At 31.9% G+C, this 23,019-nt stretch overlaps 1 protein-coding gene across 1 annotated transcript in view; it reads right to left on the bottom strand.

Moving 5' to 3' along the window:
• LOC103518885 overlaps nt 1–22,238 on the bottom strand; it is a gene marked incomplete at its 3' end in the record, with an annotated part of 32,071 nt that extends 9,833 nt beyond the window's left edge. The window contains exons 1-4 of the mRNA XM_026830557.1: nt 22,220–22,238; nt 20,711–20,890; nt 19,793–19,919; nt 19,155–19,369 (exon numbers count right to left, since the gene is read on the bottom strand). Of these exons, the coding sequence (XP_026686358.1) occupies nt 19,155–19,369; nt 19,793–19,919; nt 20,711–20,809 (441 nt within the window). The remainder of the gene's footprint in view (nt 1–19,154; nt 19,370–19,792; nt 19,920–20,710; nt 20,891–22,219) is intronic.
• Between the last annotated feature and the right edge of the window lie 781 nt (nt 22,239–23,019).

Genomic DNA, 23,019 nt, shown 5'->3' with positions numbered 1-23,019 from the left:
TCCGGGCCCCCCCCCCCTTCAGACTATCCACATGTCCTACTTACCCATTTGGTATTGGTATAAGTATTGCCATCGGCTATAATAAACGCCCTATGTCACTGCGACCTGATTAGATCTTTTGTCACTATAATACTTACCCTTTTAATCGTTCCAGACTTCAACTCCTTCCCGTCCATATAGATTTGCCACAGACTATCAGCAGGTCTCCAGGCCAAACACAAGTAGTGATTCAGACCGTCTGACAGCTGCTTAACCCTGACGTCACCCATGAGGACATCCTTGACGAAGAACGCCACACGAGACTTTTCCACTTTCAACGTCAGCCGAAACAGGTCGGCATTGCTGGTCCTGTCTGAAATTGAAAAGGATATGAAGATATAAGGCTTTCATAAAGAAGGGCCTGATAATAACCAAATTTTTGGAGACTAGCCTAGAACAAAGGAGAAAAATGAATCTCAAAGAGAGGGGGGGTGTCAAGTTAACAGAACTATCTCTCAGGGGGCTTGCCGCCACCCTAAATACGGCCTTGATGTCAGACGGTTTGAGCGTAAGTGGCCGACATTTTCCCCATTTTCTTTTCGGCCAAGGTAAGGAATTTTACCCTAAAGGAGTGTTCAAACATAGTCGACCGGCCGGCCATCGACCGACGAAGTGAATCTATGCTATCGAGGCAGTGTGGACAGTTCAGTCGACATCGACTGGTGTCGATCGACGGCCGGTCGACTATGTGCGGACACATTTTCTGAAAAGTTGACCACAATAGTTTGGTACATACCTACATAAGACAGCACGTTGAACTCATGCTGTCCCTGAGGGTTGGTCGGAAGAGTCACCGACAGCAAGGCGCAGGACATCCATGAGTCTGCTTTCTTGGGACTCCAGTCTGGCTCGTAGGTAAAAACCTGGAAAATAGATTTAAACGTAGGTAAAAACCTGGAAAATAGATTTAAACGTAGGTAAAAACCTGGAAAATAGATTTAAACGTAGGTAAAAACCTGGAAAATAGATTTAAACGTAGGTAAAAACCTGGAAAATAGATTTAAACGTAGGTAAAAACCTGGAAAATAGATTTAAACGTAGGTAAAAACCTGGAAAATAGATTTAAACGTAGGTAAAAACCTGGAAAATAGATTTAAACGTAGGTAAAAACCTGGAAAATAGATTTAAACGTAGGTAAAAACCTGGAAAATAGATTTAAACGTAGGTAAAAACCTGGAAAATAGATTTAAACGTAGGTAAAAACCTGGAAAATAGATTTAAACGTAGGTAAAAACCTGGAAAATAGATTTAAACGTAGGTAAAAACCTGGAAAATAGATTTAAACGTAGGTAAAAACCTGGAAAATAGATTTAAACGTAGGTAAAAACCTGGAAAATAGATTTAAACGTAGGTAAAAACCTGGAAAATAGATTTAAACGTAGGTAAAAACCTGGAAAATAGATTTAAACGTAGGTAAAAACCTGGAAAATAGATTTAAACGTAGGTAAAAACCTGGAAAATAGATTTAAACGTAGGTAAAAACCTGGAAAATAGATTTAAACGTAGGTAAAAACCTGGAAAATAGATTTAAACGTAGGTAAAAACCTGGAAAATAGATTTAAACGTAGGTAAAAACCTGGAAAATAGATTTAAACGTAGGTAAAAACCTGGAAAATAGATTTAAACGTAGGTAAAAACCTGGAAAATAGATTTAAACGTAGGTAAAAACCTGGAAAATAGATTTAAACGTAGGTAAAAACCTGGAAAATAGATTTAAACGTAGGTAAAAACCTGGAAAATAGATTTAAACGTAGGTAAAAACCTGGAAAATAGATTTAAACGTAGGTAAAAACCTGGAAAATAGATTTAAACGTAGGTAAAAACCTGGAAAATAGATTTAAACGTAGGTAAAAACCTGGAAAATAGATTTAAACGTAGGTAAAAACCTGGAAAATAGATTTAAACGTAGGTAAAAACCTGGAAAATAGATTTAAACGTAGGTAAAAACCTGGAAAATAGATTTAAACGTAGGTAAAAACCTGGAAAATAGATTTAAACGTAGGTAAAAACCTGGAAAATAGATTTAAACGTAGGTAAAAACCTGGAAAATAGATTTAAACGTAGGTAAAAACCTGGAAAATAGATTTAAACGTAGGTAAAAACCTGGAAAATAGATTTAAACGTAGGTAAAAACCTGGAAAATAGATTTAAACGTAGGTAAAAACCTGGAAAATAGATTTAAACGTAGGTAAAAACCTGGAAAATAGATTTAAACGTAGGTAAAAACCTGGAAAATAGATTTAAACGTAGGTAAAAACCTGGAAAATAGATTTAAACGTAGGTAAAAACCTGGAAAATAGATTTAAACGTAGGTAAAAACCTGGAAAATAGATTTAAACGTAGGTAAAAACCTGGAAAATAGATTTAAACGTAGGTAAAAACCTGGAAAATAGATTTAAACGTAGGTAAAAACCTGGAAAATAGATTTAAACGTAGGTAAAAACCTGGAAAATAGATTTAAACGTAGGTAAAAACCTGGAAAATAGATTTAAACGTAGGTAAAAACCTGGAAAATAGATTTAAACGTAGGTAAAAACCTGGAAAATAGATTTAAACGTAGGTAAAAACCTGGAAAATAGATTTAAACGTAGGTAAAAACCTGGAAAATAGATTTAAACGTAGGTAAAAACCTGGAAAATAGATTTAAACGTAGGTAAAAACCTGGAAAATAGATTTAAACGTAGGTAAAAACCTGGAAAATAGATTTAAACGTAGGTAAAAACCTGGAAAATAGATTTAAACGTAGGTAAAAACCTGGAAAATAGATTTAAACGTAGGTAAAAACCTGGAAAATAGATTTAAACGTAGGTAAAAACCTGGAAAATAGATTTAAACGTAGGTAAAAACCTGGAAAATAGATTTAAACGTAGGTAAAAACCTGGAAAATAGATTTAAACGTAGGTAAAAACCTGGAAAATAGATTTAAACGTAGGTAAAAACCTGGAAAATAGATTTAAACGTAGGTAAAAACCTGGAAAATAGATTTAAACGTAGGTAAAAACCTGGAAAATAGATTTAAACGTAGGTAAAAACCTGGAAAATAGATTTAAACGTAGGTAAAAACCTGGAAAATAGATTTAAACGTAGGTAAAAACCTGGAAAATAGATTTAAACGTAGGTAAAAACCTGGAAAATAGATTTAAACGTAGGTAAAAACCTGGAAAATAGATTTAAACGTAGGTAAAAACCTGGAAAATAGATTTAAACGTAGGTAAAAACCTGGAAAATAGATTTAAACGTAGGTAAAAACCTGGAAAATAGATTTAAACGTAGGTAAAAACCTGGAAAATAGATTTAAACGTAGGTAAAAACCTGGAAAATAGATTTAAACGTAGGTAAAAACCTGGAAAATAGATTTAAACGTAGGTAAAAACCTGGAAAATAGATTTAAACGTAGGTAAAAACCTGGAAAATAGATTTAAACGTAGGTAAAAACCTGGAAAATAGATTTAAACGTAGGTAAAAACCTGGAAAATAGATTTAAACGTAGGTAAAAACCTGGAAAATAGATTTAAACGTAGGTAAAAACCTGGAAAATAGATTTAAACGTAGGTAAAAACCTGGAAAATAGATTTAAACGTAGGTAAAAACCTGGAAAATAGATTTAAACGTAGGTAAAAACCTGGAAAATAGATTTAAACGTAGGTAAAAACCTGGAAAATAGATTTAAACGTAGGTAAAAACCTGGAAAATAGATTTAAACGTAGGTAAAAACCTGGAAAATAGATTTAAACGTAGGTAAAAACCTGGAAAATAGATTTAAACGTAGGTAAAAACCTGGAAAATAGATTTAAACGTAGGTAAAAACCTGGAAAATAGATTTAAACGTAGGTAAAAACCTGGAAAATAGATTTAAACGTAGGTAAAAACCTGGAAAATAGATTTAAACGTAGGTAAAAACCTGGAAAATAGATTTAAACGTAGGTAAAAACCTGGAAAATAGATTTAAACGTAGGTAAAAACCTGGAAAATAGATTTAAACGTAGGTAAAAACCTGGAAAATAGATTTAAACGTAGGTAAAAACCTGGAAAATAGATTTAAACGTAGGTAAAAACCTGGAAAATAGATTTAAACGTAGGTAAAAACCTGGAAAATAGATTTAAACGTAGGTAAAAACCTGGAAAATAGATTTAAACGTAGGTAAAAACCTGGAAAATAGATTTAAACGTAGGTAAAAACCTGGAAAATAGATTTAAACGTAGGTAAAAACCTGGAAAATAGATTTAAACGTAGGTAAAAACCTGGAAAATAGATTTAAACGTAGGTAAAAACCTGGAAAATAGATTTAAACGTAGGTAAAAACCTGGAAAATAGATTTAAACGTAGGTAAAAACCTGGAAAATAGATTTAAACGTAGGTAAAAACCTGGAAAATAGATTTAAACGTAGGTAAAAACCTGGAAAATAGATTTAAACGTAGGTAAAAACCTGGAAAATAGATTTAAACGTAGGTAAAAACCTGGAAAATAGATTTAAACGTAGGTAAAAACCTGGAAAATAGATTTAAACGTAGGTAAAAACCTGGAAAATAGATTTAAACGTAGGTAAAAACCTGGAAAATAGATTTAAACGTAGGTAAAAACCTGGAAAATAGATTTAAACGTAGGTAAAAACCTGGAAAATAGATTTAAACGTAGGTAAAAACCTGGAAAATAGATTTAAACGTAGGTAAAAACCTGGAAAATAGATTTAAACGTAGGTAAAAACCTGGAAAATAGATTTAAACGTAGGTAAAAACCTGGAAAATAGATTTAAACGTAGGTAAAAACCTGGAAAATAGATTTAAACGTAGGTAAAAACCTGGAAAATAGATTTAAACGTAGGTAAAAACCTGGAAAATAGATTTAAACGTAGGTAAAAACCTGGAAAATAGATTTAAACGTAGGTAAAAACCTGGAAAATAGATTTAAACGTAGGTAAAAACCTGGAAAATAGATTTAAACGTAGGTAAAAACCTGGAAAATAGATTTAAACGTAGGTAAAAACCTGGAAAATAGATTTAAACGTAGGTAAAAACCTGGAAAATAGATTTAAACGTAGGTAAAAACCTGGAAAATAGATTTAAACGTAGGTAAAAACCTGGAAAATAGATTTAAACGTAGGTAAAAACCTGGAAAATAGATTTAAACGTAGGTAAAAACCTGGAAAATAGATTTAAACGTAGGTAAAAACCTGGAAAATAGATTTAAACGTAGGTAAAAACCTGGAAAATAGATTTAAACGTAGGTAAAAACCTGGAAAATAGATTTAAACGTAGGTAAAAACCTGGAAAATAGATTTAAACGTAGGTAAAAACCTGGAAAATAGATTTAAACGTAGGTAAAAACCTGGAAAATAGATTTAAACGTAGGTAAAAACCTGGAAAATAGATTTAAACGTAGGTAAAAACCTGGAAAATAGATTTAAACGTAGGTAAAAACCTGGAAAATAGATTTAAACGTAGGTAAAAACCTGGAAAATAGATTTAAACGTAGGTAAAAACCTGGAAAATAGATTTAAACGTAGGTAAAAACCTGGAAAATAGATTTAAACGTAGGTAAAAACCTGGAAAATAGATTTAAACGTAGGTAAAAACCTGGAAAATAGATTTAAACGTAGGTAAAAACCTGGAAAATAGATTTAAACGTAGGTAAAAACCTGGAAAATAGATTTAAACGTAGGTAAAAACCTGGAAAATAGATTTAAACGTAGGTAAAAACCTGGAAAATAGATTTAAACGTAGGTAAAAACCTGGAAAATAGATTTAAACGTAGGTAAAAACCTGGAAAATAGATTTAAACGTAGGTAAAAACCTGGAAAATAGATTTAAACGTAGGTAAAAACCTGGAAAATAGATTTAAACGTAGGTAAAAACCTGGAAAATAGATTTAAACGTAGGTAAAAACCTGGAAAATAGATTTAAACGTAGGTAAAAACCTGGAAAATAGATTTAAACGTAGGTAAAAACCTGGAAAATAGATTTAAACGTAGGTAAAAACCTGGAAAATAGATTTAAACGTAGGTAAAAACCTGGAAAATAGATTTAAACGTAGGTAAAAACCTGGAAAATAGATTTAAACGTAGGTAAAAACCTGGAAAATAGATTTAAACGTAGGTAAAAACCTGGAAAATAGATTTAAACGTAGGTAAAAACCTGGAAAATAGATTTAAACGTAGGTAAAAACCTGGAAAATAGATTTAAACGTAGGTAAAAACCTGGAAAATAGATTTAAACGTAGGTAAAAACCTGGAAAATAGATTTAAACGTAGGTAAAAACCTGGAAAATAGATTTAAACGTAGGTAAAAACCTGGAAAATAGATTTAAACGTAGGTAAAAACCTGGAAAATAGATTTAAACGTAGGTAAAAACCTGGAAAATAGATTTAAACGTAGGTAAAAACCTGGAAAATAGATTTAAACGTAGGTAAAAACCTGGAAAATAGATTTAAACGTAGGTAAAAACCTGGAAAATAGATTTAAACGTAGGTAAAAACCTGGAAAATAGATTTAAACGTAGGTAAAAACCTGGAAAATAGATTTAAACGTAGGTAAAAACCTGGAAAATAGATTTAAACGTAGGTAAAAACCTGGAAAATAGATTTAAACGTAGGTAAAAACCTGGAAAATAGATTTAAACGTAGGTAAAAACCTGGAAAATAGATTTAAACGTAGGTAAAAACCTGGAAAATAGATTTAAACGTAGGTAAAAACCTGGAAAATAGATTTAAACGTAGGTAAAAACCTGGAAAATAGATTTAAACGTAGGTAAAAACCTGGAAAATAGATTTAAACGTAGGTAAAAACCTGGAAAATAGATTTAAACGTAGGTAAAAACCTGGAAAATAGATTTAAACGTAGGTAAAAACCTGGAAAATAGATTTAAACGTAGGTAAAAACCTGGAAAATAGATTTAAACGTAGGTAAAAACCTGGAAAATAGATTTAAACGTAGGTAAAAACCTGGAAAATAGATTTAAACGTAGGTAAAAACCTGGAAAATAGATTTAAACGTAGGTAAAAACCTGGAAAATAGATTTAAACGTAGGTAAAAACCTGGAAAATAGATTTAAACGTAGGTAAAAACCTGGAAAATAGATTTAAACGTAGGTAAAAACCTGGAAAATAGATTTAAACGTAGGTAAAAACCTGGAAAATAGATTTAAACGTAGGTAAAAACCTGGAAAATAGATTTAAACGTAGGTAAAAACCTGGAAAATAGATTTAAACGTAGGTAAAAACCTGGAAAATAGATTTAAACGTAGGTAAAAACCTGGAAAATAGATTTAAACGTAGGTAAAAACCTGGAAAATAGATTTAAACGTAGGTAAAAACCTGGAAAATAGATTTAAACGTAGGTAAAAACCTGGAAAATAGATTTAAACGTAGGTAAAAACCTGGAAAATAGATTTAAACGTAGGTAAAAACCTGGAAAATAGATTTAAACGTAGGTAAAAACCTGGAAAATAGATTTAAACGTAGGTAAAAACCTGGAAAATAGATTTAAACGTAGGTAAAAACCTGGAAAATAGATTTAAACGTAGGTAAAAACCTGGAAAATAGATTTAAACGTAGGTAAAAACCTGGAAAATAGATTTAAACGTAGGTAAAAACCTGGAAAATAGATTTAAACGTAGGTAAAAACCTGGAAAATAGATTTAAACGTAGGTAAAAACCTGGAAAATAGATTTAAACGTAGGTAAAAACCTGGAAAATAGATTTAAACGTAGGTAAAAACCTGGAAAATAGATTTAAACGTAGGTAAAAACCTGGAAAATAGATTTAAACGTAGGTAAAAACCTGGAAAATAGATTTAAACGTAGGTAAAAACCTGGAAAATAGATTTAAACGTAGGTAAAAACCTGGAAAATAGATTTAAACGTAGGTAAAAACCTGGAAAATAGATTTAAACGTAGGTAAAAACCTGGAAAATAGATTTAAACGTAGGTAAAAACCTGGAAAATAGATTTAAACGTAGGTAAAAACCTGGAAAATAGATTTAAACGTAGGTAAAAACCTGGAAAATAGATTTAAACGTAGGTAAAAACCTGGAAAATAGATTTAAACGTAGGTAAAAACCTGGAAAATAGATTTAAACGTAGGTAAAAACCTGGAAAATAGATTTAAACGTAGGTAAAAACCTGGAAAATAGATTTAAACGTAGGTAAAAACCTGGAAAATAGATTTAAACGTAGGTAAAAACCTGGAAAATAGATTTAAACGTAGGTAAAAACCTGGAAAATAGATTTAAACGTAGGTAAAAACCTGGAAAATAGATTTAAACGTAGGTAAAAACCTGGAAAATAGATTTAAACGTAGGTAAAAACCTGGAAAATAGATTTAAACGTAGGTAAAAACCTGGAAAATAGATTTAAACGTAGGTAAAAACCTGGAAAATAGATTTAAACGTAGGTAAAAACCTGGAAAATAGATTTAAACGTAGGTAAAAACCTGGAAAATAGATTTAAACGTAGGTAAAAACCTGGAAAATAGATTTAAACGTAGGTAAAAACCTGGAAAATAGATTTAAACGTAGGTAAAAACCTGGAAAATAGATTTAAACGTAGGTAAAAACCTGGAAAATAGATTTAAACGTAGGTAAAAACCTGGAAAATAGATTTAAACGTAGGTAAAAACCTGGAAAATAGATTTAAACGTAGGTAAAAACCTGGAAAATAGATTTAAACGTAGGTAAAAACCTGGAAAATAGATTTAAACGTAGGTAAAAACCTGGAAAATAGATTTAAACGTAGGTAAAAACCTGGAAAATAGATTTAAACGTAGGTAAAAACCTGGAAAATAGATTTAAACGTAGGTAAAAACCTGGAAAATAGATTTAAACGTAGGTAAAAACCTGGAAAATAGATTTAAACGTAGGTAAAAACCTGGAAAATAGATTTAAACGTAGGTAAAAACCTGGAAAATAGATTTAAACGTAGGTAAAAACCTGGAAAATAGATTTAAACGTAGGTAAAAACCTGGAAAATAGATTTAAACGTAGGTAAAAACCTGGAAAATAGATTTAAACGTAGGTAAAAACCTGGAAAATAGATTTAAACGTAGGTAAAAACCTGGAAAATAGATTTAAACGTAGGTAAAAACCTGGAAAATAGATTTAAACGTAGGTAAAAACCTGGAAAATAGATTTAAACGTAGGTAAAAACCTGGAAAATAGATTTAAACGTAGGTAAAAACCTGGAAAATAGATTTAAACGTAGGTAAAAACCTGGAAAATAGATTTAAACGTAGGTAAAAACCTGGAAAATAGATTTAAACGTAGGTAAAAACCTGGAAAATAGATTTAAACGTAGGTAAAAACCTGGAAAATAGATTTAAACGTAGGTAAAAACCTGGAAAATAGATTTAAACGTAGGTAAAAACCTGGAAAATAGATTTAAACGTAGGTAAAAACCTGGAAAATAGATTTAAACGTAGGTAAAAACCTGGAAAATAGATTTAAACGTAGGTAAAAACCTGGAAAATAGATTTAAACGTAGGTAAAAACCTGGAAAATAGATTTAAACGTAGGTAAAAACCTGGAAAATAGATTTAAACGTAGGTAAAAACCTGGAAAATAGATTTAAACGTAGGTAAAAACCTGGAAAATAGATTTAAACGTAGGTAAAAACCTGGAAAATAGATTTAAACGTAGGTAAAAACCTGGAAAATAGATTTAAACGTAGGTAAAAACCTGGAAAATAGATTTAAACGTAGGTAAAAACCTGGAAAATAGATTTAAACGTACGATAAGACCTTAACAGTTACAGTTCCCTCTATCAAACCTCTTTTTGAACTGTCTTATGATATCAAACCATCCTGGACCCCCCCCCCTTCAGACTATCCACATGTCCTACTTACCCATTTGGTATTGGTATAAGTATTGCCATCGGCTATAATAAACGCCCTATGTCACTGCGACCTGATTAGATCTTTTGTCACTATAATACTTACCCTTTTAATCGTTCCAGACTTCAACTCCTTCCCGTCCATATAGATTTGCCACAGACTATCAGCAGGTCTCCAGGCCAAACACAAGTAGTGATTCAGACCGTCTGACAGCTGCTTAACCCTGACGTCACCCATGAGGACGTCCTTGACGAAGAACGCCACACGAGACTTTTCCACTTTCAACGTCAGCCGAAACAGGTCGGCATTGCTGGTCCTATCTGAAATTGAAAAGAAAATAAAGATATACCTAAGATATAAAGTTATAAGGTTTTCAAATTAAGGTGTGTTCAAACATAGACGATCGGCCGTCAACTAAGTGTGGACACACCTTAAGAAGGGCCTAACAATAACCAAATTTTTAGAGTCTGGCCTACAGTAAATAAATAAATAAACCTTTATTTGGTGGTCATTTAGAGGCACAATACAATACATACTTATAAGTTTAGAAAAACATACAAAGAAACATACAAGCTTTGGCATATAGGTATTTCAAATGGGAAGAACTTAAAAAATACATGCATGTATAATTCATAGGTAGGATTACTCTTTGTATGTTTTTCTGGCCTACAGTAAAGGAGAAAAATAAAGCCCGTCTCCTCTAAATACGGCCCTGATGTCAGACGGTTTTAGTGATTCACGACTTTGTCCTCCCCATATTCTTTTCAGCTGAGATATGGAATTTTACCCTAAAGGAGTGTCCACACTCCACACATAGTTGACCTCGTAGATCGATGGCCGGTCGACTATGTGTGAACACAGCTTCACATTTTCTGAAAAGTTGGCCACAATAGTAGTGCCTAGTTTGGTACGTACGTACCTACATAAGACAGCACGTTGAACTCATGCTGTCCCTGAGGGTTGGTCGGAAGAGTCACCGACAGCAAGGCGCAGGACATCCATGAGTCTTCCTTCTTGGGACTCCAGTCTGGCTCGTAGGTAAAAACCTGGAAAATAGATTTAAACGTAGGTAAAAACCTGGAAAATAGATTTAAACGTAGGTAAAAACCTGGAAAATAGATTTAAACGTAGGTAAAAACCTGGAAAATAGATTTAAACGTAGGTAAAAACCTGGAAAATAGATTTAAACGTAGGTAAAAACCTGGAAAATAGATTTAAACGTAGGTAAAAACCTGGAAAATAGATTTAAACGTAGGTAAAAACCTGGAAAATAGATTTAAACGTAGGTAAAAACCTGGAAAATAGATTTAAACGTAGGTAAAAACCTGGAAAATAGATTTAAACGTAGGTAAAAACCTGGAAAATAGATTTAAACGTAGGTAAAAACCTGGAAAATAGATTTAAACGTAGGTAAAAACCTGGAAAATAGATTTAAACGTAGGTAAAAACCTGGAAAATAGATTTAAACGTAGGTAAAAACCTGGAAAATAGATTTAAACGTAGGTAAAAACCTGGAAAATAGATTTAAACGTAGGTAAAAACCTGGAAAATAGATTTAAACGTAGGTAAAAACCTGGAAAATAGATTTAAACGTAGGTAAAAACCTGGAAAATAGATTTAAACGTAGGTAAAAACCTGGAAAATAGATTTAAACGTAGGTAAAAACCTGGAAAATAGATTTAAACGTAGGTAAAAACCTGGAAAATAGATTTAAACGTAGGTAAAAACCTGGAAAATAGATTTAAACGTAGGTAAAAACCTGGAAAATAGATTTAAACGTAGGTAAAAACCTGGAAAATAGATTTAAACGTAGGTAAAAACCTGGAAAATAGATTTAAACGTAGGTAAAAACCTGGAAAATAGATTTAAACGTAGGTAAAAACCTGGAAAATAGATTTAAACGTAGGTAAAAACCTGGAAAATAGATTTAAACGTAGGTAAAAACCTGGAAAATAGATTTAAACGTAGGTAAAAACCTGGAAAATAGATTTAAACGTAGGTAAAAACCTGGAAAATAGATTTAAACGTAGGTAAAAACCTGGAAAATAGATTTAAACGTAGGTAAAAACCTGGAAAATAGATTTAAACGTAGGTAAAAACCTGGAAAATAGATTTAAACGTAGGTAAAAACCTGGAAAATAGATTTAAACGTAGGTAAAAACCTGGAAAATAGATTTAAACGTAGGTAAAAACCTGGAAAATAGATTTAAACGTAGGTAAAAACCTGGAAAATAGATTTAAACGTAGGTAAAAACCTGGAAAATAGATTTAAACGTAGGTAAAAACCTGGAAAATAGATTTAAACGTAGGTAAAAACCTGGAAAATAGATTTAAACGTAGGTAAAAACCTGGAAAATAGATTTAAACGTAGGTAAAAACCTGGAAAATAGATTTAAACGTAGGTAAAAACCTGGAAAATAGATTTAAACGTAGGTAAAAACCTGGAAAATAGATTTAAACGTAGGTAAAAACCTGGAAAATAGATTTAAACGTAGGTAAAAACCTGGAAAATAGATTTAAACGTAGGTAAAAACCTGGAAAATAGATTTAAACGTAGGTAAAAACCTGGAAAATAGATTTAAACGTAGGTAAAAACCTGGAAAATAGATTTAAACGTAGGTAAAAACCTGGAAAATAGATTTAAACGTAGGTAAAAACCTGGAAAATAGATTTAAACGTAGGTAAAAACCTGGAAAATAGATTTAAACGTAGGTAAAAACCTGGAAAATAGATTTAAACGTAGGTAAAAACCTGGAAAATAGATTTAAACGTAGGTAAAAACCTGGAAAATAGATTTAAACGTAGGTAAAAACCTGGAAAATAGATTTAAACGTAGGTAAAAACCTGGAAAATAGATTTAAACGTAGGTAAAAACCTGGAAAATAGATTTAAACGTAGGTAAAAACCTGGAAAATAGATTTAAACGTAGGTAAAAACCTGGAAAATAGATTTAAACGTAGGTAAAAACCTGGAAAATAGATTTAAACGTAGGTAAAAACCTGGAAAATAGATTTAAACGTAGGTAAAAACCTGGAAAATAGATTTAAACGTAGGTAAAAACCTGGAAAATAGATTTAAACGTAGGTAAAAACCTGGAAAATAGATTTAAACGTAGGTAAAAACCTGGAAAATAGATTTAAACGTAGGTAAAAACCTGGAAAATAGATTTAAACGTAGGTAAAAACCTGGAAAATAGATTTAAACGTAGGTAAAAACCTGGAAAATAGATTTAAACGTAGGTAAAAACCTGGAAAATAGATTTAAACGTAGGTAAAAACCTGGAAAATAGATTTAAACGTAGGTAAAAACCTGGAAAATAGATTTAAACGTAGGTAAAAACCTGGAAAATAGATTTAAACGTAGGTAAAAACCTGGAAAATAGATTTAAACGTAGGTAAAAACCTGGAAAATAGATTTAAACGTAGGTAAAAACCTGGAAAATAGATTTAAACGTAGGTAAAAACCTGGAAAATAGATTTAAACGTAGGTAAAAACCTGGAAAATAGATTTAAACGTAGGTAAAAACCTGGAAAATAGATTTAAACGTAGGTAAAAACCTGGAAAATAGATTTAAACGTAGGTAAAAACCTGGAAAATAGATTTAAACGTAGGTAAAAACCTGGAAAATAGATTTAAACGTAGGTAAAAACCTGGAAAATAGATTTAAACGTAGGTAAAAACCTGGAAAATAGATTTAAACGTAGGTAAAAACCTGGAAAATAGATTTAAACGTAGGTAAAAACCTGGAAAATAGATTTAAACGTAGGTAAAAACCTGGAAAATAGATTTAAACGTAGGTAAAAACCTGGAAAATAGATTTAAACGTAGGTAAAAACCTGGAAAATAGATTTAAACGTAGGTAAAAACCTGGAAAATAGATTTAAACGTAGGTAAAAACCTGGAAAATAGATTTAAACGTAGGTAAAAACCTGGAAAATAGATTTAAACGTAGGTAAAAACCTGGAAAATAGATTTAAACGTAGGTAAAAACCTGGAAAATAGATTTAAACGTAGGTAAAAACCTGGAAAATAGATTTAAACGTAGGTAAAAACCTGGAAAATAGATTTAAACGTAGGTAAAAACCTGGAAAATAGATTTAAACGTAGGTAAAAACCTGGAAAATAGATTTAAACGTAGGTAAAAACCTGGAAAATAGATTTAAACGTAGGTAAAAACCTGGAAAATAGATTTAAACGTAGGTAAAAACCTGGAAAATAGATTTAAACGTAGGTAAAAACCTGGAAAATAGATTTAAACGTAGGTAAAAACCTGGAAAATAGATTTAAACGTAGGTAAAAACCTGGAAAATAGATTTAAACGTAGGTAAAAACCTGGAAAATAGATTTAAACGTAGGTAAAAACCTGGAAAATAGATTTAAACGTAGGTAAAAACCTGGAAAATAGATTTAAACGTAGGTAAAAACCTGGAAAATAGATTTAAACGTAGGTAAAAACCTGGAAAATAGATTTAAACGTAGGTAAAAACCTGGAAAATAGATTTAAACGTAGGTAAAAACCTGGAAAATAGATTTAAACGTAGGTAAAAACCTGGAAAATAGATTTAAACGTAGGTAAAAACCTGGAAAATAGATTTAAACGTAGGTAAAAACCTGGAAAATAGATTTAAACGTAGGTAAAAACCTGGAAAATAGATTTAAACGTAGGTAAAAACCTGGAAAATAGATTTAAACGTAGGTAAAAACCTGGAAAATAGATTTAAACGTAGGTAAAAACCTGGAAAATAGATTTAAACGTAGGTAAAAACCTGGAAAATAGATTTAAACGTAGGTAAAAACCTGGAAAATAGATTTAAACGTAGGTAAAAACCTGGAAAATAGATTTAAACGTAGGTAAAAACCTGGAAAATAGATTTAAACGTAGGTAAAAACCTGGAAAATAGATTTAAACGTAGGTAAAAACCTGGAAAATAGATTTAAACGTAGGTAAAAACCTGGAAAATAGATTTAAACGTAGGTAAAAACCTGGAAAATAGATTTAAACGTAGGTAAAAACCTGGAAAATAGATTTAAACGTAGGTAAAAACCTGGAAAATAGATTTAAACGTAGGTAAAAACCTGGAAAATAGATTTAAACGTAGGTAAAAACCTGGAAAATAGATTTAAACGTAGGTAAAAACCTGGAAAATAGATTTAAACGTAGGTAAAAACCTGGAAAATAGATTTAAACGTAGGTAAAAACCTGGAAAATAGATTTAAACGTAGGTAAAAACCTGGAAAATAGATTTAAACGTAGGTAAAAACCTGGAAAATAGATTTAAACGTAGGTAAAAACCTGGAAAATAGATTTAAACGTAGGTAAAAACCTGGAAAATAGATTTAAACGTAGGTAAAAACCTGGAAAATAGATTTAAACGTAGGTAAAAACCTGGAAAATAGATTTAAACGTAGGTAAAAACCTGGAAAATAGATTTAAACGTAGGTAAAAACCTGGAAAATAGATTTAAACGTAGGTAAAAACCTGGAAAATAGATTTAAACGTAGGTAAAAACCTGGAAAATAGATTTAAACGTAGGTAAAAACCTGGAAAATAGATTTAAACGTAGGTAAAAACCTGGAAAATAGATTTAAACGTAGGTAAAAACCTGGAAAATAGATTTAAACGTAGGTAAAAACCTGGAAAATAGATTTAAACGTAGGTAAAAACCTGGAAAATAGATTTAAACGTAGGTAAAAACCTGGAAAATAGATTTAAACGTAGGTAAAAACCTGGAAAATAGATTTAAACGTAGGTAAAAACCTGGAAAATAGATTTAAACGTAGGTAAAAACCTGGAAAATAGATTTAAACGTAGGTAAAAACCTGGAAAATAGATTTAAACGTAGGTAAAAACCTGGAAAATAGATTTAAACGTAGGTAAAAACCTGGAAAATAGATTTAAACGTAGGTAAAAACCTGGAAAATAGATTTAAACGTAGGTAAAAACCTGGAAAATAGATTTAAACGTAGGTAAAAACCTGGAAAATAGATTTAAACGTAGGTAAAAACCTGGAAAATAGATTTAAACGTAGGTAAAAACCTGGAAAATAGATTTAAACGTAGGTAAAAACCTGGAAAATAGATTTAAACGTAGGTAAAAACCTGGAAAATAGATTTAAACGTAGGTAAAAACCTGGAAAATAGATTTAAACGTAGGTAAAAACCTGGAAAATAGATTTAAACGTAGGTAAAAACCTGGAAAATAGATTTAAACGTAGGTAAAAACCTGGAAAATAGATTTAAACGTAGGTAAAAACCTGGAAAATAGATTTAAACGTAGGTAAAAACCTGGAAAATAGATTTAAACGTAGGTAAAAACCTGGAAAATAGATTTAAACGTAGGTAAAAACCTGGAAAATAGATTTAAACGTAGGTAAAAACCTGGAAAATAGATTTAAACGTAGGTAAAAACCTGGAAAATAGATTTAAACGTAGGTAAAAACCTGGAAAATAGATTTAAACGTAGGTAAAAACCTGGAAAATAGATTTAAACGTAGGTAAAAACCTGGAAAATAGATTTAAACGTAGGTAAAAACCTGGAAAATAGATTTAAACGTAGGTAAAAACCTGGAAAATAGATTTAAACGTAGGTAAAAACCTGGAAAATAGATTTAAACGTAGGTAAAAACCTGGAAAATAGATTTAAACGTAGGTAAAAACCTGGAAAATAGATTTAAACGTAGGTAAAAACCTGGAAAATAGATTTAAACGTAGGTAAAAACCTGGAAAATAGATTTAAACGTAGGTAAAAACCTGGAAAATAGATTTAAACGTAGGTAAAAACCTGGAAAATAGATTTAAACGTAGGTAAAAACCTGGAAAATAGATTTAAACGTAGGTAAAAACCTGGAAAATAGATTTAAACGTAGGTAAAAACCTGGAAAATAGATTTAAACGTAGGTAAAAACCTGGAAAATAGATTTAAACGTAGGTAAAAACCTGGAAAATAGATTTAAACGTAGGTAAAAACCTGGAAAATAGATTTAAACGTAGGTAAAAACCTGGAAAATAGATTTAAACGTAGGTAAAAACCTGGAAAATAGATTTAAACGTAGGTAAAAACCTGGAAAATAGATTTAAACGTAGGTAAAAACCTGGAAAATAGATTTAAACGTAGGTAAAAACCTGGAAAATAGATTTAAACGTAGGTAAAAACCTGGAAAATAGATTTAAACGTAGGTAAAAACCTGGAAAATAGATTTAAACGTAGGTAAAAACCTGGAAAATAGATTTAAACGTAGGTAAAAACCTGGAAAATAGATTTAAACGTAGGTAAAAACCTGGAAAATAGATTTAAACGTAGGTAAAAACCTGGAAAATAGATTTAAACGTAGGTAAAAACCTGGAAAATAGATTTAAACGTAGGTAAAAACCTGGAAAATAGATTTAAACGTAGGTAAAAACCTGGAAAATAGATTTAAACGTAGGTAAAAACCTGGAAAATAGATTTAAACGTAGGTAAAAACCTGGAAAATAGATTTAAACGTAGGTAAAAACCTGGAAAATAGATTTAAACGTAGGTAAAAACCTGGAAAATAGATTTAAACGTAGGTAAAAACCTGGAAAATAGATTTAAACGTAGGTAAAAACCTGGAAAATAGATTTAAACGTAGGTAAAAACCTGGAAAATAGATTTAAACGTAGGTAAAAACCTGGAAAATAGATTTAAACGTAGGTAAAAACCTGGAAAATAGATTTAAACGTAGGTAAAAACCTGGAAAATAGATTTAAACGTAGGTAAAAACCTGGAAAATAGATTTAAACGTAGGTAAAAACCTGGAAAATAGATTTAAACGTAGGTAAAAACCTGGAAAATAGATTTAAACGTAGGTAAAAACCTGGAAAATAGATTTAAACGTAGGTAAAAACCTGGAAAATAGATTTAAACGTAGGTAAAAACCTGGAAAATAGATTTAAACGTAGGTAAAAACCTGGAAAATAGATTTAAACGTAGGTAAAAACCTGGAAAATAGATTTAAACGTAGGTAAAAACCTGGAAAATAGATTTAAACGTAGGTAAAAACCTGGAAAATAGATTTAAACGTAGGTAAAAACCTGGAAAATAGATTTAAACGTAGGTAAAAACCTGGAAAATAGATTTAAACGTAGGTAAAAACCTGGAAAATAGATTTAAACGTAGGTAAAAACCTGGAAAATAGATTTAAACGTAGGTAAAAACCTGGAAAATAGATTTAAACGTAGGTAAAAACCTGGAAAATAGATTTAAACGTAGGTAAAAACCTGGAAAATAGATTTAAACGTAGGTAAAAACCTGGAAAATAGATTTAAACGTAGGTAAAAACCTGGAAAATAGATTTAAACGTAGGTAAAAACCTGGAAAATAGATTTAAACGTAGGTAAAAACCTGGAAAATAGATTTAAACGTAGGTAAAAACCTGGAAAATAGATTTAAACGTAGGTAAAAACCTGGAAAATAGATTTAAACGTAGGTAAAAACCTGGAAAATAGATTTAAACGTAGGTAAAAACCTGGAAAATAGATTTAAACGTAGGTAAAAACCTGGAAAATAGATTTAAACGTAGGTAAAAACCTGGAAAATAGATTTAAACGTAGGTAAAAACCTGGAAAATAGATTTAAACGTAGGTAAAAACCTGGAAAATAGATTTAAACGTAGGTAAAAACCTGGAAAATAGATTTAAACGTAGGTAAAAACCTGGAAAATAGATTTAAACGTAGGTAAAAACCTGGAAAATAGATTTAAACGTAGGTAAAAACCTGGAAAATAGATTTAAACGTAGGTAAAAACCTGGAAAATAGATTTAAACGTAGGACCGCGGAGATTTTGGTGTCCTGAAATGAAGAATTGGTTTGTTAGGCACTTTGGTTTTCTAAAGCACAATACATTTATTATTGGCGAATGTCTCTCTATGATCAAACCCAATTCAGTTGATATTCAAGAGTTAAGGGAGCCCTAAGTGGGTCTGGAATGTCAAATCAGGTCTTAAAAAAACTGATCAGCAAAATTTTCTTTATGCGCTGAACATCCGAAAAGATGTCCGCAAAGTTCGTTCTCGGAACCACTAAGTTTCTCCTATCCTGTCTTGCTTCTCTCTTCGCTTTCGTGTCGATAAGACCTTAACAGTTACAGTTCCCTCTATCAAACCTCTTTTTGAACTGTCTTATGATATCAAACCATCCTGGACCCCCCCCCCTTCAGACTATCCACATGTCCTACTTACCCATTTGGTATTGGTATAAGTATTGCCATCGGCTATAATAAACGCCCTATATGTCACTGCGACCTGATTAGATCTTTTGTCACTATAATACCTACCCTTTTAATGGTTCCTGACTTCAACTCTTTCCCGTCCATATAGATTTGCCACAGACTATCAGCAGGTCTCCAGGCCAAACACAAGTAGTGATTCAGACCGTCTGACAGCTGCTTAACCCTAACGTCACCCATGAGGACATCCTTGACGAAGAACGCCACACGAGACTTTTCCACTTTCAACGTCAGCCGAAACAGGTCGGCATTGCTGGTCCTGTCTGAAATTGAAAAGGATTTGAAGATATAAGGCTTTCATAAGGAAGGGCCTGATAATAACCAAATTTTTGGAGACTAGCCTAGAACAAAGGAGAAAAATGAATCTCAAAGAGAGGGGGGGTGTCAAGTTAACAGAACTATCTCTCAGGGGGCTTGCCGCCACCCTAAATACGGCCTTGATGTCAGACGGTTTGAGCGTAAGTGGCCGACATTTTCCCCATTTTCTTTTCGGCCAAGGTAAGGAATTTTACCCTAAAGGAGTGTTCAAACATAGTCGACCGGCCGGCCATCGACCGACGAAGTGAATCTATGCTATCGAGGCAGTGTGGACAGTTCAGTCGACATCGACTGGTGTCGATCGACGGCCGGTCGACTATGTGCGGACACATTTTCTGAAAAGTTGACCACAATAGTTTGGTACATACCTACATAAGACAGCACATTGAACTCATGCTGTCCCTGAGGGTTGGTCGGAAGAGTCACCGACAGCAAGGCGCAGGACATCCATGAGTCTGCTTTCTTGGGACTCCAGTCTGGCTCGTAGGTAAAAACCTGGAAAATAGATTTAAACGTAGGTAAAAACCTGGAAAATAGATTTAAACGTACGTAAAAACCTGGAAAATAGATTTAAACGTAGGTACGTAAAAACCTGGAAAATAGATTTAAACGTAGGTAAAAACCTGAAAAATAGATTTAAACGTAGGTAAAATCCTGGAAAATAGATTTAAACGTGGAAAAACCTGGAAAATAGATTTAAACGTAGGTAAAAACCTGGAAAATAGATTTAAACGTAGGTAAAAACCTGGAAAATAGATTTAAACGTAGGTAAAAACCTGGAAAATAGATTTAAACGTAGGTAAAAACCTGGAAAATAGATTTAAACGTAGGTAAAAACCTGGAAAATAGATTTAAACGTAGGTAAAAACCTGGAAAATAGATTTAAACGTAGGTAAAAACCTGGAAAATAGATTTAAACGTAGGTAAAAACCTGGAAAATAGATTTAAACGTACGTAAAAACCTGGAAAATGGTTTTAAACGTAGGTAAAAGCCGGGAAAATAGTTTAAATCCTGATTAACTGTCAACAAGAGATTAGTCTTTGGAGCCATTGGCTAGTCTAGTTAGCTTGGAAGGTAGCGCGTCTAACTTATAACCGCTAGTTCGTGGATTCGCTTTCCGCAAGGGGCGAATTTAATCCTGAACGGATAATGTTCGTTCTCGGAACGGCTGTCTTTCTCCTATCCTGTCTTCCTTCTCTCTTCACTTTTGGGGACGATAAATCCTGAGATAAATCATTTAATATGAAAATAAGCTAGTAAAGAGACCTCTGACTGTATTACTCACCCCATATTCTTGAGTGAATGCTCCCAATCTTTCAAGCTTTGATGCAAAACTGCCTACGCATAGCAGACTCAATAGAGCAAGATTGAGCAGTGATGACATGGTAATTCTAGATGAATTACTGATTATAAGTAGATGATTCACTTAAACAGTCATTCTATTTGGCGCTAAAAGACAGCTATACTTAGGAAAAATAATCGATTTTAATTGCGATAAGGGTGCAATAGTCCTACATATTGGACTCCGCACACAGGAATTTCGTCAGAAAAGACCCCCATTCCGTAAAAAATTGGGTTAAGCACTTAAGAATGATTGCTTGCCACAAATATAATTCCCCACTGCCTCTCACAGAATTTTGAGTCGAGTTGGAGTCAATAACCAACACCTTCCAGAATTTCCACAAGAGAACCAGAAACGAAAATGAAAGGGCTTTCTTGCCAAATAAACTACGTATAAATATGATGTCTTTTGGAGCCAGAACTCAAAAACCACAGACATAATCACCCACCACGGCCACCATAAATCAGTTAAAATTAAAAGTTAAAACCAACAGTAGATAAAAAACCAACAGAGACAACAGATAAAACCAACAGCAGCAGATAGACTGCTGGGGTGAAGGGACTTTTTAATCTCATTCGAGCAGGATAAACAAGGTATATTCTATTCTACATAGATAACTAGATTATGCCTTCATGTCAAAGTCGTCTCTAAACGAATGAATACAATACGCCTAGCCAATATTGGGAACGCAATCCGCACTACAAAAGAAAAATGTACTGCACAAAACATAACCTACAAAATCCGGCGTAAATATCGCAATAGATTGTTTTTATCACGAAAATAGTATTATCTGAAAGTTTAATGGTTACTGTGATGGTTAGGGATATGAATGCTTTTTTTAACGCAAATATCACCTTAGTCTAATACACAGAATCGATGAATAGAGGAACTAAGAAAAACTAATTAATTTATCTAAGAAAAACCACGAAAACAGAATATAGGACAACAAAAAGAAATTCAACAAATTGAAGCACAAAGACAATGACATCATAAGGAATTCACGGAACTTATTTTCCAATCAAGCATAATGTGCAAAGCTCAAGGTCTTTTAAAACATTAATTAGAAGTATTAGTAGAGTAGAGTCCAAGTTGTTTATTCCGATAACATTCGATTTACGTCTTGGTATGATTTGTAGTGCATTGGAACAACATGACATCAGCATGACTTAGAAAACACTCAAAAAATAAAGAATCGAACCTTCGAGAGGAACCTTTGTGAAATTAAAACTTGATCTAAAGATCAAACCATTTTAATGCCCAATTTATGAGAGAAAAAGTAGACTTTCTATAAAAGAAGATCACTATTATACTCGTAATAGGACAAATTCTATCAGCAAATACCTAAGGTAATATTATCATCACAGTCAAGAAGAAACAATTTAACGCCCGAAATGAAGGATCTATTGAGGATGTCACAAGAAAAACAAACAAAAAACACATTGAAGAAAATACCATCTTAGATAAATTTCACACAAAAAACACCCTCCTTATCATTCTCTCAAATGGAATTCTACAAATATTAAGGATTTTATATGCACACACGGTAAAATGTTCGAAAAATATCCAATTACTTGGAGAAACTAACCCAAAACGTGAAATTTTTGAAAGAGAGGAAAAAAAAATCACAACACGGATTTAGATAAAGTTATCTCACACAGGTTAGAAATCAAACTAAAGTAGAATCGTAGGTATTATAGTAATCAGCAACTATTCCAAACACTAATGTCCCTGTCACTCTCGAAGAACAAAATTAGCCGAGCAAAATGAAATCAAGATCCAGTCAAAAGGGATTGTCAAGAGACTAGGTAATTTTATTACAGAGCTAATAAGGATAGGTAAACCAAGGCTTCATAGGAGATCTGAAAAGGCATAAATCGTGCAATCGTGGAAATGGTCCTCATGAAGAAAAGGCAAATGGAAAAAAGTGAAGCTAATCTACCAAAAATAAAATCAATCCAAGTGAAATTTAAAGCAATACACTGTAAAGAGTTAAAAGAAAATATTGAAAGAAGTACCTAAAGAAATATTGAAAATGGAATCAATGGATAAGAAGAAAAAAAAGCATTATTGAGCAAATGAGCAATTCACATAGAGATATGAGAGAAAACCAAATGAACCAAGAACCAACATTATAGGTAAAACCCGGACAAAACAAGTAAAGAAGATTTAGAAGAAGAAATTTAAACAAAAAACACCCAACTAAACAAGTAGGTATGTAAGTACAGAATGATAATATTTAAAACAAGCAGGAT

This window comes from Diaphorina citri, unplaced genomic scaffold (assembly GCF_000475195.1).
Source record: "Diaphorina citri unplaced genomic scaffold, Diaci psyllid genome assembly version 1.1 scaffold2413, whole genome shotgun sequence".
Lineage (NCBI taxonomy): Eukaryota > Metazoa > Arthropoda > Insecta > Hemiptera > Psyllidae > Diaphorina > Diaphorina citri.
The sequence above is the reverse complement of the archived record's forward strand: the minus strand, read 5'-3'. Positions and strand labels throughout refer to the sequence as shown.